The following is a 17,498-nucleotide window of genomic DNA, read 5'->3' as shown; positions in this document are numbered from 1 at the left end:
TCTCAGCATTAAATCATGACTTTTTGCCTGGCTCTTCGCCTCATTAAAAGTGGCCTTTTGGAAGGTAAAATTATCATTGTAAGCGATAAGATCTTTAAGAAAATAATTCACGGCTTCTTCACCCTTTAATATGATAGCCGCCACCGGCTAATTTTTTTCTTAATGGCAACGAGGCCATCAATCTTGTCTAAGGCCTCCTCGCCCTCTCCTCCTCCTCCCTCCCGCCTTCTCCCTATCTTCCTAGTCTCTTGCTTCAACCTTCTGCCTCCTACCTCTTTCCCCCATGACCTGCTTCCCTAAAGCTGAGGTCAAGGCCAAGGATAGGTCAGGAACTGTTCAGCTGTGAGGATTAAGCGTATATTTGGAAGTGGGTGAGCAAGTGTCTCTTATCTCATCTGGTGGCCACTCTTCCTGTGTATGTGGTTGTGGGAATGTGCCCAAGTTTAAGACTTCCTGTGTGTGTATTCTGACCAGGCTTTGTGTACCGGTCTGCATATGTGGGAGGTAGGAATGGATGCAGATTTTCAGGATTTGGCCTTAGAATATTTGGCCTTTCTGGTGTCCAAGTTCCCAAACCTGCCAGCCATACTCAGATGTCAGATGTCACTGGTGTATTAGCCAATGTGCAAGTTTTGTCATGACCTTCCTTAACCACACCATTCAATACTGCAGGCTGGGATGAGTTTGGCCACTGTGGCTCCCTACCTCTGTGAGTCGCAGTTGCCTGGCTTTCCCACCTTTCTCTTTGGGGCTGGCAGGCCTTTGCCTCCTTGGCCAGGGCCTGCACCAGTCCAAAGCTGGGCTCAGTTCTCTGCTTCTCCTCTTCCAGCTGACTGCAGCTGAGAGACTTCTAAAATGAAGGTGCCAAGTTCACCTTTATCCTTTGTAAAGGCCTGCAGAATAGTGAGGCCAACCCTGCAGAAGTGATACCTATCACTTTGGCTCCTTTTCCCAAAACGACCCTCTCAGAGGTCACCAATGACTTTAAGTCTTCCAAATACAGTGGGTCCCTCACCAGCCTTTCCCTTTTGCATTGCTGAGCACCCATACATTCCAAAACATTTTTTTCCTTAAGATCTCGGGATACTATGTTATCCTGTGGTCCTCCTAACATACTAACTGTCCCTCCTCTGTCTCCTTCCCAGCCTTCTGGACCTCACCTTGACTGGAAGTGCAGGATTCCTGAGATTCCCTGAGCTTCAACACCCACGCCTCACTCCCTATAATATGCACTAAGAGGGGGTTATTTTGAAAACTTTTAAGAAGGGCAACCTTATGCTTTGGGTGGAGCAGGGGATACTTATAGGTAAGAGCTTAGTGTTCCTCTCCATGTCCTCATCCCTTCCAAATCATCATCTTTGGAGAAGAAGTACCATTTTCCTCTGTAGGGAGTTCTCAGCATAAATTATGTTATTATACTAAGTTTCTCTGGCCCCTCCTTTGAGACAGATACTCGCCCTTCATGTTTCCTTTCTCCATCTGATGCTTTCAAGGTTCTCTTCCATAATGTGTGTTTAGAGGGGCAGACTGTCTCCTTCGATCACCAACATCCTCTCTGGGTCCTTATTGCATTGCACATACACCCAATGGTCTGGCTTCTAAGGCCCTGCACTGTCTTGAACTCAATTTCTATACTTTTCTTCACCTGCTACAGCTCATCTTCCTCCTTTTAGTCTCCCAGCCTTAGTGTTTGGGTTGCCCATATCCCCAAGCCACTCTTGACTCTGATCCCTCTCCTTCCTCCTAGGAGGAAGTCAGATGAAACACCCCCACCCACACCCCCCACACACAGTAGCCCTAGGCCTTAGGTTGATGTTCAAACCCAGGAGACACTGGGTATCCAGGAGGAGCTCCTTTCTCTCAGGAAGAACCAGATCTGGGTAGAATTAGGTCGGGATGGACAGGAGGAAAACATAATTGACCACCTACCTTGGGGGTGCCTGGAGCCATGGCATCCTTCAGAAGGGAATTCTTGCTGCCAAGAAAGAAGAAAACAGGTTGATCGTTATACCTGCTGCCCGGGGTATGTAAAACTAAAGTACCAAGAAGAACCTAAGAGAGATGGTATAGCCAGCCTTACCCAGCCAGCTTAGCCAAGTACCATGCAACCTATTCTACACAGTGGCCTGGCCTACCTTATCAGCCTTTATCCGGGACCAAGGGCCATGCTGATCACTGGTAGAGAGATACGCATACAAGGCATGGGAGACTCCTCAGTGGATCTGAGGAAAGGAACTTTACCTGACTCCTGGGATTAGCCCTAAAAATTCTGCCTGCCTAGGAGGTTTCCTTTCTTTCCCAACGCCCTGTCCCCAGCCTGTTCTTATCTCCTATGGGATTGGGGTGATGAAGCTGACATGGCTCTTGTCAATTCTCCCTCCAACACGCTGCAAACTGTGTTAGGCCAGGAATGATCTCCCCCTGATTCAATTTGTCAGCCCCAGGCCCTCCGGCATCGGGCGCGGCAGGCGGGCGGGAGCTGGGCCCTGAAATATGGTGGGCAGCTCAGAGCAGGCGGGGGCCGGGGCGGGAGGTGATGGATGGGCTGTGGGGGAGGCGAGGACTGTGTTTAATAACAAAATTGGTATGCAAGGCCACATCCCGCGCTAAGCATGAGTGATCCAGAGCCACAAAGTATTACAAATCCCCGCTAAACAGATGCTGACAATGGAACAAGACGTATCAAATCAGATCCACTTCAGAAACATTAATATCCCTGTTCCTGTCCCTCCCTGCCTGCTGCCCTCGCTATGCTCACCACATCTGTGCTCACACATTTGCTTGAGTGCACACACACACACACACACACACACACACAAATACATGTATACAGAGGTGCTGGCCAATACATGTACGAAGGCAGATGCAGCCCATTTTTATAGGGTCTCCACATAGACACACATACATGTGGAGCTCATCCATGGAAACATTCAGAAGGCACAAAAGATATACACACATCCAATGCAGAATATGTGAGATGTATATGAATATACTAAGTCTGTTTACCTAGGGAATACCCACAAGAGCTTGGCTAGTATGCACAAGGCCCTGGGTTCAATCCTCAATACCCCAGGATGGCTTAAAAAACCCCAAAAAACAAACAAACAAAAAAACATAGGAAACACCAACAGATGTGCTTAGACATCCACAGGGTCAGACTTAGACACACCCAATGTGCAGATTTGGATAAAGTAGTGACCTCAATGGTGGGGAGGGCTGTATGCCAGTCCAGGGAGTATTTCTGTGTGTGTGTGTATTGCAGTGCTGGGCATAAAATCTAGGGTCTTACATATGCCAGGCAAATGCTCTACTATTGAATTAAACCCCCAGTCCCTGGAGATAGTTTTGATTGTTGAAACTTGGGCGGGGAGGGGGGATTACTACTGGCATCTAGTGGGTAGAAGAAGCTAAACATCCTACAGTATCATGGACAGCTCCTCACGATACATACTTATCTGACCCAAAATGTCAATAGTGCTGAGGTTGGGACACACATATCCACAGACTATAATGCTGCCAATAGGCACATATACACATGCAGTTACACCTAGAGAGTGCATACTACACAGGGTTGCAGGGTCATAATTCCAGAGATGTGGCCATAAAGACAAATTCAATGCGAGGAAAATCTGCTCATGCACACAGGTCCACATAAACTGCACAGGTAAGACATCCACAGGCACTGACACAAACCAAGATGCACAGTCATCTCCAGAGGTACACACATATGGGCATACATACAAACACACATACACCACAGTGCAGAGGCCCTTGGCTCAGCAACAGGGTAAAACCAAGGTCTGAGTGTAAGAAAGAGCTATCTACCAGTCAGATCACACAGAGGGGGCATCATAGACTAAGAAGGACAGACAGAAAAGGCCCCATTCAATTACCTTTCATTCCCATCCATTTTAGGCCTTGATCTAGGCATCAGAGATATAGAGGGGAAACTGAGCTACTCTCGAGGAGCAACTTGTTGGTGAATTCATGACTTTTATCATTACTGTACTCTTCAATTCACTCAGTAAGCAAGTACTAATATCACCTTTCTGCCTACATAGTGAGGCATCTAATGTATACAGTTTGTTTACCAGGCCCTATCCCCAACTGGGATATAAGTAGTATCTAGTTGGATCAAGTAAGAACAGAAAAGGAAAGAATGAACAATTATTGTACACCCACTATATATCATAGTTACAGGCTTCCCTGCACCTCCACAAATACTGGGGATTGAACCCAGGAGTGCTTTACCCCAGAGCTACATCACTCCTTTTATTGAGACAAAGCCTCACTAAGTTACCCAGACTGGCCTCAAACTTGTGGTCTTCCTACTTTAGTCTCCTGAGTTGCTGGATTTCAGGTGTGCAACACTGTGCCTGCCTAAGACACAGGCTTTAAATGTCTTATCTCACTGAATCTTCACAAAAACTTTACAAAGTTGACTAATGAGTTCTGTGACAACTTTGTGTTCACAGTCTGTGAAGGGTTTTGGATTTGAGTTTGTATCTGACCAAATCTGAAGTGTTGGTTTTTATTTTATTTATTTTTTGAGACAGGGAAGGAGGAGTCTTGTTACATTGCCTAGGCTGGCCCTGAGTTCCTGAGCTCCTGAGATCCTGCTGCCTCAGCCTTCCAAGTAGCTGGGACTATAGCCTCCATGCTCACACAAAGTGTTCATTTATATATATTTAGTTGTTGATGGGTCTTTATTATTATTTTTGAATTTGTTCACTTATATGCGGTGCTGAGAATCAAACCCAATGTTTCACACATGCTAGGCAAGTGCTCTACCACTGAGCTACAACCCTGGCCCAGAGTGCTCATTTATATATATATATTTTAGTTGTAGTTGGACTCAATACCTTTATTTTATTTATTCATTTATTTTTATGTGGTGCTGAGGACCGAACGTAGTGCCTCTTGTGTGCTAGGCGGGCGCTCTACTGCTGAGCCACAACCCCAGCCCCCCAGAGTGCTCATTTTTTAATTGCCCACATCATCTTTCTAAGGATATGCAGGGCTCAGGCTTATTTGCAGAACTCTGAGTTTTTTTCTCCTCTGCTTGCTGTGTCACTTTGGGGATGGTCTTACTGACCCTGGGCTTCACTTTGCTGATAAATAGATTTGGGCCATTCAGGGTCAGGATGTCCAGCCTCTTACTTGGTCAAGTTCATGTTCTGGATCTTTTCCTAGCAATGCTCTTTCCTTTCCTTGCGTGGAGCTGATACCAGCTCCTATTCTTTCCCTTGCTCTGAGCAAGGGCCCCTCCCTACCTTTCCTCCATCAACCCCATCACCTCCAAGTTTGTTTGGTCTCCCAGAGACTGAGGAGTCTGGTGAGGGGCCTGCCTTGGAAAGAGAGCTCTGTGCTCTGGGAGCTGTTGGCAGCCCAGCTCCCGCCCAGTCCATCAGCTCTGCCTTCTGTCCCTCCCTGTTTCCACAGCCCGCCCTCAACGATTTCCTCCCTTGCTCAGCCACTCGCTGCCTAGTGATCCATGGGTTTTAAATTATAACTGGGACCCAGGAAATGCGTTCCTAAGTACAATATTCATGGGCTGGGCTGACACTTTTAATTAAGGTGATTTACACTGAATTATCCTTGGAAATAAAGAAATGGTGCACTGCCCGGGAATAAACCATCATCACCAGCCGCCTTTGTAAGTTACACTTCGTTTTAATCTATTTGGGGAATTGTTTATCTAGTTCATTACCCAACCAAACACCGAGGCCGGCCTTAAATAAGGCTTAAGTGGGGGTGAGGGCACTGCCATCTCTATAGCCCGCCTCTCCTCCAGAGTCACCCAGCCTCCATTGGCTTATTTCAGTTCTCTTACAGCTCTGCCCAAAGAGGTAGTTCTCCAGCCCAGAGGCCAGCTCTCACAGTGACTCTAGAGGCCTCCGAGAGAAGATCTCTGAGCTCAGGCCCCAAGAAGCCAACCTGCACCTTCAGCTTTGTGCAATCTTGTCATGACTAAGGCTGTTTCTTTCCTCTGGGTGGAAACTCCTGCCTGAGGGCCACAGAGAGGTCTGGGACCTGCTCGTCCATCTTCAGCTCCCATCTATGTTCCCGCTTGTCTCTGTACACATGCAGTTCCTACCCTATCACCACCCCAGAGGTGTCTTAAGCTCAGCTTGCCCAGAACTCTGCCTGTTGCTTCCTCCTCTCTTCAGTCACTTGTTTCTCTGCTACCACCACCCTCTCAATCAACCAGGTCAGAAAGTTTTCTCCAAGTAAGTACCCCAGTTAAGTCTTCTGACTTCTTCGTCCTCCAGGTGTCTCACCATCCTTCTCCTGCATTGCCACCACTATTGCCATTGTCCTAGGGCAGGCTCATCAAGCATCCTCTGCACCTGGCCCAACCTCCTCATTTGCCTCCCTGCTTCTGCCCCCAGTCCATACATGCTACTGGCTTCCAGAGCATTTCTTCTGCAGCCCATCTTGATCTGAGAGAGCTTCCTCCTGGCTCACAAATATTCTCATTACTGCTACTACGTTTAGACTCCTTCCAGCATGGAATCTGTCCTCAACCGAACATTGTCCTTGTTCTGTCTGCTAAATCCTGGGGTCTAAAGGAGCCCTTGTGCAGGACTGAGGAAAGACGGGTGAGGTCAGTGTGTGAGCATTGTCTCTGATCTCAGATGTGAAAATGTTTTGAAAAGTCTATGTGCTGTGCCAAAGGAAGTTCTGACTACTTTTTCTGGGAGGGTCTGGCTGGCCATGTACCTGTGGGAATGTGCATCTTTGGGAAGGTGGTTCTTTCAAGGTTGTGTGAGCACATTTATGTATGTGGAAATGAGATTTATGTGCACACCTATGTGTTGTGCCTGTGTTTGTGAAGGGTAAGTTCTCTGATTTTCCTGTGGGCCCCTGGATGTGACCAAAATAACATCTGGTTGCCAAAGAAGCCTGCTTTGTGCTGTTGGGTTGACAGAACTGATGGCAGAACAGACCCAACTGGAGAGCCACTCAAGCAGAGCCACGTGGGAGAGAGGCACTCACCCAGGTTGATGCAGGGCACCCTGGCAGCAGCATCCAAAGATTCAGGAGTGGGCCAGTCTAAAGAAAGTTCCCAGAGGCAAAGGAGACAAGGCAGGGTGAGACAGGGAAGGCGTCAGTTGGAAAGCAGAAGGCAAGGGCTATCAGGGGTAAGAAGAGAGAGGAGCAGCTGGGAGAAGGAACAAGGGGAAAAACAAGAGAGAATTGGAGAGCTGGGGAGAAGGCCTTGGTCACAGGCTGTAGATGGCGAATGCCCGCGGTTGGGCTCGGCCCTCTTATGGGACTCAGTTTCTCCATCTGTGAAATGGCCACTCTCTGCCGGATGCCGATGTTGAGAAGAAGAAAGGAGGGCACATGTGTCAGAGGCCTTGGTGTCTCATCTTTTCCCAGCCTCCTTTGCTCTCCTTCTGTCCTCTGGAGAGCTGGCAGGGGCGGGGCAAGGACAGCCGAGGCTGGGGCTCCCTCCGCGCCACCCGCCCCGCCCCGCGCACGCACGCGGCCCGTCAGCCCGGAGGGAGCTGACACGCTCCTTGGGAATTTATCACGCACCCAATTACAATGTTAATTGGCAAGTTCCTGAAATCAATTAATTCGCAAATTTTTTCCAATTAAAAATCCAGATAAATCACGAGGGCGGCGGCGGGCCGGTCCAGCCTGCAGTCCAGTGGGCGCAGCGGCCGCAGGGAGGGGAGCGCGGGCGAGGAGAGGGGAGGGGGCGGCGGGCGCGGCTGCCCTTGAACGCCTTTGCCGGCCGGTCCGACTGTCAGCACGCCGGGCGCGGCGGGGCCGAGACAGATAAAACCATCGACCCGTCGCCGCCAGCGCTTCGGCTTTATCGATCCGACGGGAATTTCACTTGCTGTGCAGATCCCGCTGTCCGGCTGTCAGACACCCGCTGGTGGGGAGGGGGGCGTGCCGGGGGCACAGGGCGTGCACGTGTGGAGGGCGGCGTGGGCGAAGGGGGTGCTGGGCAGGACCCGGACGTGAGGGGACAGATGCTGGGGACGCAAGACACAGCCAGAGGGGCAGGAAGCAGATGCGGGGTGGGGAAAGGTACAGGGGTTAAGGGTGTGCAGAAAGGGGATGCTCCTGGGAAGGCGTGGGGGATGAGGGATTGTGCAAGGTCCTGGATGGAAGTCGAACAAGGAAGGCTTTGGGCATTTAGGGATGGCCTGGGCAGTACAGGTGAGTGTGTGTGTGTGGGTCCCAATGAGGAGGCAGAAAGAGAGTTCTCATTCTCCAGACCCTCAAGGGTACACTGCCTTTACCAGACTCTACAGGTCCCTCCATCTCTGACTCTGTTTTCCGTTTCCTGAGACATCCTCCATTGAGAGCAAATTACACACAGCTCTTCCTGGACATCGAGGTATGGCACTCAGCAGCAGGATGTTTCTTTCACTTTCTACCCCTGGCAGGTCAGTCTTGGATGTGTAAGTGTTTGGGGGAGGTGGCATTAAGAGCAGGGGCACCGGAGTCAGATTTCTTGAGTTTGAATTCTATCTTTACCACTTATTAACTGTGCAATGTTAGTGAAGTCACTTAACCTTTCTGTTTCCTCATCTGTAAAATGGGTAATAATTAGAGTTACGTACCACATAATGATGTTTTGGTCAATGACCCACTGCATGTGTGGCAGTGATCACATATTATGTCACCTAGTGATATTGTAGCCACTTAGTCCTGTAAGTGCATTTTATGATGTTTGCATGACAAAAATAGCATAAGGACACATTTCTTAGAACATAGCCCCATCATTAAGTAACATACAACTGTACCACTTACCCCAAAGGGTTGCTGTGAAGATTAAATAAATTAAGGCAATGTAAAGTAGTTGGCACATAGTGAATGTTCAATAAGGATTATTATTAGTAGTAGTCTTCTTTGGGGGTTTTAAAGTATGCCCACAAACTCTTTTGATACTCCTCCTTTCAAGAAGCAGAGCTTATAGAGCTTAATTTTCCTCCCTTGAGGGACTGGGCTTGGTGACCTGCTTCTATTGAATAGAATAGCATATAGGGGAAGCGATAGTGTGTGAATTCCTAGGCTATGAAAGGCATTGTGGCTTCCCTTGGATCACATGTTTGTGGAATTCAACTGCCATGTCAGAGGGAAACTCAAGCATCCCTCAGAGAGACCTACATGTCAAGGAACTGAGGTGTCCTGCCAACAACCATGTGAGTCCGCCATGTTAGAAACAGATCCTACCATCCCAGTCAGATTTTCAGATGACCACAGCCTTGATTAACATCTTGAGACTGTAACCTCATGAGACACCTCATGAAACCAGCAGCCACAACTACCCACAACCACTCAGCTAAGGTGCACTAGAATTGATGATCTACAGAAACTGAGATTATAAATGTTTTAAGCCACTAGATTTGGGGATAATTTGTAACATAGAAATTGACAACTACTACTTCTTCCTTCAGTGTTCTTCCCTCAGAGCTGTGCACAGTGGCACATGCTTGTAATCCCAGCTACTAGGGAGACTCAGGCAAGAGGATTACAAGTTTGAGGCCAGCAAGGGTAACTTAGTGGGAGCTTGTCTCAATATAAAAAGGGCTGGGGATGTACTTCAGTGGTAGAACACCTCTGGATTCAATCCCTTGTACCTACACACACACACACACACACACACACACACACACACACACACACAGCCTCCTCCTTCAGGAAGCCTCCTTTACTTTGTGCTGGGTTCGGTGCCTCCATAATACCCCCACAACTCCAGCTTTTCCCATATAGCAGCTTCTTTGCCTTGGGGTTTGTAGTGCCTGACTCTGTATTCTCATATTCTGAGCTTCCCAGGACAGGGACCATTTTGGATCTTTTGCACCCTGCATGGGAGGTTAGGTGGGAGAGTAGAAGGAAAGCAGATCATTCAGGTTTGATGACTTGAACTAAACAAAAAGCGGTGGGATAGGGAGAACCCCCTGTTCTCTTCCACGATATGACCTTGCCACTCCTCCCATCAAAAGGGGCACTTTTCCTTTTTCCTTGCATCTAGGTGGGCTAATACTGCCTTCATCAATAGAGTACAGTGGAAGTGACATTAAATGACTTCTGAGGCTAGGTTATAAAAGGTGATTTAGCTTCCATCTCATTGGCTGGGACATTTGCTTTTGGAGTCCTAAAAATCTACCTATCCCAAGGTTATTAAGCTGAGAAAGGCCAGGCCACATGGGAAAGTCATGTGTAGGTGCTTTGGTCCCAGTGCCATTTGAGGTCGCAGCTGATAGCCAGCATCAACCTCCAGATGATCCCAGCTCCCAGCCACTGAATTTTTCCCTGGACCTCTGGAGCAGACACTATCCCCTCTGTGCCCTGTCTGAATTCCTGACCCCACAGATTACACAAGCATAATGGAATAGCTGCTTTATATTGCTAAGATTTGAGATAAGTTTTTATACCTCTCCTCTGCTCCCCTCAGGGTCCAGCTCTTCCTCAGGGTCCTTGAGGAGGTTCAGCCTCCTGTCTGTGGGGTGGGAACACACCTGAGCACATTCTCAAGATTGTTACCTCTCAGTCCTTGAGATTGATGGAGATGGTACTGCTCACTCGCCTGGAAGGCAGAACCAGGCTGAACTTCTGATGGGGCTGCCAGGTCTCATACCAGCTTCTTTATTCTGCCCCGAAGCCTTACATGGCAATAGTAAGCCTGGGGCAGTAACTATGGCAGTATTAGGCCTAGGGCAGTGACTCACTCCTTTCCAACTCCTCTTCTTATCTTTGAGGCTGGGGCCCAAGGGGTCACTCTCCTCCTACTCTCCAGTACCATTCAGCTGGAGGATCTGAGGATTGAAAGCTGAGTGGTGGAGAATGACAGCAGGATCCTGGCTTCTCCCTAGAGGCTGGGGTGTGGCCAGGTGGCTGTTCCTGAAACCTGGTAGCTGGAGCTTCAGTGAAATCCTCCAGTGTGCAGGCTCCCCACAGGGGACTTACCTGGTGGGCAGCTGGGCCAGCTGCTCCAGTTCTTGTTCCATATGTTCTTGTAACTCGCTGGGCCTCAGCAGGACCTGGCAGATGGGGCAGATCGGGGCCTGGCTGTCAAACAATGCTGCTGCTTTCTTCTTACCTGGCAGGGGAAGGATAGACATGCATTAGCTGTTCCAGTCCCTGTAGGAAAACTCAGCCATATTGGCTACCACCCCCCTAGGGCTTCTTCTTCTTCTTCTTTTTAAAGTATTTTTTATTAGTTATTGATGGAACTTTGCTTATTTATTTGCTTATATGTGGTGCTACGAATCGAACCCAGTGCCTCACACATGCTAGACAAGCGCTATACCACTGAGCCACAACCCCAGCTCCTCCTAGGCTTCTTGATCTAGAAGAATGGTGAGTCGGAGGGTCTGAGAGCCCACAAACATCACTCATTTTGGGGTTCCAGATGCTGTGCCTCCTCAGCTAGCTGCCCCTCTTGGAAGTCTATTGGGACACAATGCTCTGTGCAATCAAACTTGATCACTCCATTTCACACATGTTTAATCATACCATCACCCAGAACATCTAGAGGTTCCCTGACTTTCTCCTTTCCTCATTGATTTCACAGTTATCAGATCTGGAGAAGAAAGACAAGAGAGGGAGAAAGGAGAATGGTTTCTGCAGTCATTCAACAACTATTCCCTCATACTCACTCCAAAATAGACATGTGCAGAACAGTGTCATCCTAGAATGGAATCAGATCTAGTCCCTGCCCTTGAGGACCTTGCAGTCAAGTAGGAAAGACCAACAGAGTCTAGGTGATTTCCAGAGCAGCATTCTCTCATTTTTTTTTTTTTACTTTTCCCAAAGATTCTGTCCTTAACTTTTGCTCTCCTCATTCTGCGTGCTGAATGATATAGTTTATTCTATAGCTATAATTCCTACCCATGTCCTATTGACTGCATATTCTGTGTTTCTACCCCAGATCCCTCCAGACCCCTATATCCAAATATATAACGAACATTAATGCCTGAATGTTCCAGAAATATCTGAAACTCAACAATTCAAATTGAGTTCTTCAACTTCTTCATTCCTTGCAAACCTACTCTTCCTTTAGCAGAGCCCATCACCGTAAATGATACCTTCATTAATCTACTCACCCAAGCCAGTAATAGCCTCACCATCCACTTCTTCTCTTGCCTTTCCACCTCTTGCACACTTAACTACCAAGTCCTGACCAGTCTACTTTAATATTCCTGGAATCTATAGTCTCCCCATTCAGGTCTCACTATTTCTTCCTTGGACAACTTCATTGGCCTCTGTAGGTCTCACTGATTCTGAGTTTTCGTCTCCAAAATATCCTTTAAGTTGTGTATATTCCCAGTATAAGAGTATATTGGGAGCTACCTGGGAGCCTGAACTCTATTCCTGCTTGGTTACTAACAATATCCAGAATAAACTAAGCTAGGAAAGAGCCCTCTGTTTGCTTAGTTTACCTCTCTTGGGATGTCTAAACCCATCCAGTGTTTTCTCAGCCTCTGCTTACAAGCATGAGGATTGAGGAGCTAGAAACATCTCTAGCTATCCATGGATAGCTGTAGGAAGGACTTTTTTTTTTCCCTTTTAACAATGGGGAAGACACTCAGAGCCTTGTACATGCCAGGCAAGTACACTACCACTGAGCTAACTCCCCAGCCCTTTATTTTGAGACAGGGTCTTGATAATTTGCCTGGAATTTGTGATTCGCTTGCCTTAGCCTCTCAAGTAGCTGGGATTACAGGTACATATCACCTTGCCCAGTCTTAGAAGGATTTCTTTAGCTTGACCCCAGTTCTTCCTCCTTGCTGCTTCTTCCTATTGGTACCTGGAGAGGTTCAAAATCAGTTTGGGAAGATAAAAATCATGCCAATGATGAGCAAGATGGTCACCTGGGTAGGGTTGGCAGGTTAAATACAGGATGCCCAGTGAAATTTGACTTCATATAAGCAACAAATGATTTTGAAGTATGAGGATGTCCCAAATATTGCATGGGACATATTTATCCTAAAAACTATTTCTTGTTTTTCTAAAATCAAATTTACCTCTAGATTTCTTTCCTATATTTTTATTTGCTAAATCTAGCAATCTTATACTTGAGTATAAGTTCAGACTGAGCGCAAGAACCTACCTCCCTTTGACGCACTCTGAGCAGGAATATAACTTCTCTAGAGGCCCAGGGAGAGTCATATGAGGGCTCAAAGGAAGGAGCAATTCATTCTGAGTGTGTTTCGGGGAGTGGAAACAGAGAGAAGGCTTAACCAAAGAAATGAAATTTAAGTTGCAGCTTAGAAGTATACCAGGCAGGGAATGGGAGCAAATGAATGAATAAATGAGTAAGTTGTAATTTCCTTGTAGACAGGAACCATTTCATATCCATTTGTATACTTACAGACAATTTATAGCAGGCCGTGCATAAACTAGATGTTCAGTGATGAAGCAAAAGAAAGGAAGAGGAAGGGAAGGAATAACCATCAGAGTGTCCTAGAAGTCAGATAATGTTTGCAGAGCTAGGATGTTAGCTGTGGAGGCTTTATGTATGTCAGGGTGGTATAGGTGTGGCCCAGCCTGCATGGCTAGGTCTCTGAAGAGGGGAACAGATCCTACTGTCCTGTGCTTTGGTGGCTGGGCCTCAAGTGTTCAGGGGACAGCTGGAGTGCAGCTCTGAGTAAAGGAAGTAGGTGTGGCCCCGGTGAGAGGTGGGAAATGAGGATTCTAGTCTCAGTTCTGTTCCTTGTTTCATTCAGTCAGAGACTCTCAGAGATGAGTGAAGCCTTAGGAATTCTCTCAGCTATTATCTTTATTCTACAGATGGGGAAATTGAGGCTTAGAACTGGACAGGGATTGCTGAACTTGGCTTTTGATTCCATGGCTTCATTTATTTATTAGTTCAGCAAATGTTTAACCATTTTATGTCAGGCATTGGGGAGACTGGAGTTCAGAGATAAGTAAAACACATTCTTAGCCTCTAGGAGATCACCTATTAGTGGGAAAGCAGGAACGATGAGGGATGCTGTGGAAGGGCAGGTGGCCAGAGGGAGGGTTGGTAGGAATGAAGGCAAAGGTGATGCTTAAGGGGTGGCATGAAGGATAAGTAAGGGAAAGTTGACCAGGTTGTTGGAACAGCTCATTGCAGCAGGGTCTGAGGTTTAAAAGGAGAAATGGTGAGAGAGAAGGATGGTAAAAGGAGGATCCAGGATATATGGTCTGAGCTGAGGTGGAAACTTCAGGGGTTCAGGCCCTTTTTTCCTAGATACCAAGTTTGACTCTTAGGGCTTCCTGGGGCTCAGATTCCTCTTCCCATGTTTGGAGGCCAGGCATCAGCATTCCCAAATACCTGTTCTCATTTCATTTGCTTTGCTATCACTAGACAGTCTGCTTTTCTGAGCTTGGCCTCAGTTTTCCTGTGGGGACAATGGGCCTTCTTGGCTTCCAGCTTCAGGAATAATACTGACAGGGATCAGCGGAAGAATCCTATAGTCTGTGCCCTCCATCCCACCTCCATTTTCTCAGGGGTTAGAGTGGCAGGTGTCAGCATGGCCACGGCCCCCTGCTTCCCCTCCCCCGCTGTGTTCCCTATAATTTTATATTGAGACCTGTGGTCATGACGTGGATTTTACTGCATTAACGACATGGCCTGCCCAGGTTTAATGACAAAATCCATACTCTGGCCCTGGGCCTGCTCCTCGTTTGCATAATTCCCAGAATACAGCTCCCTGAAGCTTTTGACCTGGGCCATTACAGTGGCCATAAAATGGGCCATAAAACCGCTGGGGATGGCCAAGAGGAGGGGGCTGTGGTCTTGCTGGGGTGGGAATGAAGCCCTCAACCCTCTACTCTTCATAGGCTTGGGTGGAGGCATCCTCTGGCTCTTCCTTTCCACAGTTCCCAGAATCTGGAAGTCCATCTCAGATTAAAGATACCCCCAGAAATCCTTAGTCCAGCTACCCATCCTGTCCAGAAATTCCTTCTCCAACTCTGTTGTCAGTATCACAGGTAGCCGCCAGAGCCTACAGGAGGCAGACTGTCAGCAAGCATCCTGTCCTTGAACATTCCTGGTGCTGCCCTTGACAACTCCCCCAACTGTTGGGCAAGGCCTTTTGCCACAGGTGGGTCTAGTTCACATAGGCCTAGGTTGAATCTTGTCTCTCTCCAGGAGGCCTAGTTCCCTGGAGAGGTCAGGAGCCAGGCTGAGCCGCACAGTAGGGAGCCGTGGAGGGGATGGGGACAGGGACTGGGTCGGGCTGTCAGTGCTAAAGATGATGAATGGGGGAGGTGAGGCGGGAGGCCCAGTGTTATCGGCAGTGGATGGCGGGCGCGGGCGCTCGCCGCTCCTGCTAATCCCCGGGCGCTGCCTCAGCCCTTGCACTGATAACGAGGAAATGGGACTGACAACAATTTTTAGCTGAGAGATTCTTCACCAAAATGCCAGGCGGCCGGAGGTCTGACAGCGCCTGATTGAGTGTGTGAGTGTGTGGGGGGAACGCCCGCAGCCCCCTCCCCTCCCATGCAAAGATGGATCGCTCATTCCGCCTCCCGTCCACATTCATTACCGCGCCTCCCTCCCACCACCCCTGCCGCTGTAGGGCCTGCCACCTCCACTTCCCTGCCTGCCTGCCTAGGTATCTCCAAAGCAGGAGGAGGGCGGGGAGGAGTCTGACCCTGTCCTCAGCCTTACACAGGGCACTGTCTCAGAGAGCAGGGAGGGAGCCCGGCCAGGGTGTCAGGACAGTCAGGTCCTGGTTGATGGCTCCCTAGTCAGAGTGACCTCCAGGGGAGGCTTGCGGAGCTGCTAGACTACCTATCCCACCAGGTCCCAATAAGGCTCCACCAGGAATCGGCTGTCTGTAAAAGGTGAAGGGGGACTGACTGAGTAGAGAGAAGAAGACAAGCCAGGGCAGCCCTCTAGCAGCCTGGGCCAGGCTCCAGTCTATCCATCTGTCCAAGTTTTGCAACAAGGCCTCAGGTATGTGGGGGTCTAGATTAGCCCTCTGCTGCCCCCCTCTGTTGGGAATTGCTGACCATTGGGAACAGGTAACTGGGCCCCACACATGCTGCTCCTTCCCTGCCATCTTCTTCAGTGAGTCCTGGACACCTGGAGGGTGAAGGTCTCATTCAAAGAAAAGCCTTCTCCTCCTAGATCAATAACCCACATCCGGCCTTGCAGCTCCCCACCATGTGATTGCCTCTCTGGCTTGGCCTTTTGCTTTTGTCCCACTTCTGTTGTCTGGTGGTTCTATTCTTATGTCTCTGCTTGTCTAAGCAGTAATTTCCATCTCTACTATCTCTTCTCTGCAGGCCACAAAGGGCATGACTTGACTGCCTGGTGTCTGACTAGGTATGGGGACCATTAAAATGAAGGTGAAGGTAATCCTAATGTTAGATGGCAATGGAGGCTAGGACTTTTAAGAGTATGCATATAGGTAGGTATATGTGCATCTTTATGTGTATACATGTGTAGGTCCTGCCCTTCCCCTCCCTACCTCTAGTAGAAGGACTTTCATTTTTTAGTGACAAGTCAAAACAGAACTTCAAGCAGAATTCAACAGAGTTTCACTAGCACAGATTTGTGGTTTATGCCTGCATCTGTCCCATCCTGACACCTGGCTGTGTCCTGTATCCAGCCTTCTTCCTGGCTATACTCAGGCTATAAATATATCTATATATAGATATATGGTAGATATATCTACCATTCAATAGATACTCTGGTCCTGGCTCCCTGGCCTCTGTGGAATTCCTTCTCGTATGCACTCATACCCATGAATCTGTTTATTGGTTTGTGAGTCCATGTATCCATCTGTACATTCACCCATCTATTTATATGTTTTTTGTTAAATAAAAATAGTACTACTGAGTATCATTATATGTTAAGCTATAGTTTGATACTGCACATACTTTATCTCATTTAAATCTCATGGCAGTCCTGTGAAGTAGGAATTATTATCTTACTAATAAGGAAATGGGGCTCAGAATAATGCAATGACAGTAACAAAGGGAACTGCAGAGATTTAAATCTAGGTCTGTCTGATCCAAACCTGAGCAATACCCAACTACCTTCTTACCTATGGACCCATTCACCTAGCTCATGATTCAGTACTTTTCTATAGGTGTCTGCTCATACCCACTATGGGCCTGATCTAGTACAGATATCAGATAATAAGATAACCACAATAACTGTCTTCAGAGAATTTGGGACCTAACTTTGGATAGAAACAGTAAATGATTGTCCCAAGAGTGGTCTTAGGAAAAGGAAAATGCATGGAGCTAATGAGAGCATATCATCTGGTCTGAGAGGTGAGGGAAGTTATATTTAAGCAAAGGCCTGAAGGATGAGTTGGAACCAGTCATGCACTACACTAGGAAAAGTAATGTTCTAGATAGAAATCAGCATGTTTGAAGGTATAGAGGAGGGAGATTCCAAGTAAGGAGTTTGGCTGGAGCAGAGTGAGTGACATATGATGATAGTGAGGCCACAACTTAAAGATTTTTTTTTTCTTTTTTTGTGGTGTTGGGGATTGAACCCAGGGCCTTGCACTTGCTAAACA

General features: G+C 47.9%; 1 protein-coding gene across 2 annotated transcripts in view; it reads right to left on the bottom strand.

The window, feature by feature from the left end:
• Rnf220 (ring finger protein 220) overlaps positions 1-17,498 on the bottom strand; it is a 221,510-nt gene that overhangs the window by 26,116 nt on the left and 177,896 nt on the right. For both annotated transcript variants that reach the window (XM_005317948.4, XM_013364122.4), the window contains exons 3-4: positions 10,939-11,071; positions 1,930-1,975 (exon numbers count right to left, since the gene is read on the bottom strand). In XM_005317948.4, the coding sequence (XP_005318005.2) occupies positions 1,930-1,975; positions 10,939-11,071 (179 nt within the window). The remainder of the gene's footprint in view (positions 1-1,929; positions 1,976-10,938; positions 11,072-17,498) is intronic.

Source organism: Ictidomys tridecemlineatus, chromosome 11, assembly GCF_052094955.1.
Source record: "Ictidomys tridecemlineatus isolate mIctTri1 chromosome 11, mIctTri1.hap1, whole genome shotgun sequence".
NCBI classification, from domain to species: domain Eukaryota; kingdom Metazoa; phylum Chordata; class Mammalia; order Rodentia; family Sciuridae; genus Ictidomys; species Ictidomys tridecemlineatus.
Note: the sequence above shows the minus strand (reverse complement) of the source record. Positions and strands in the feature narration are given on the sequence as shown.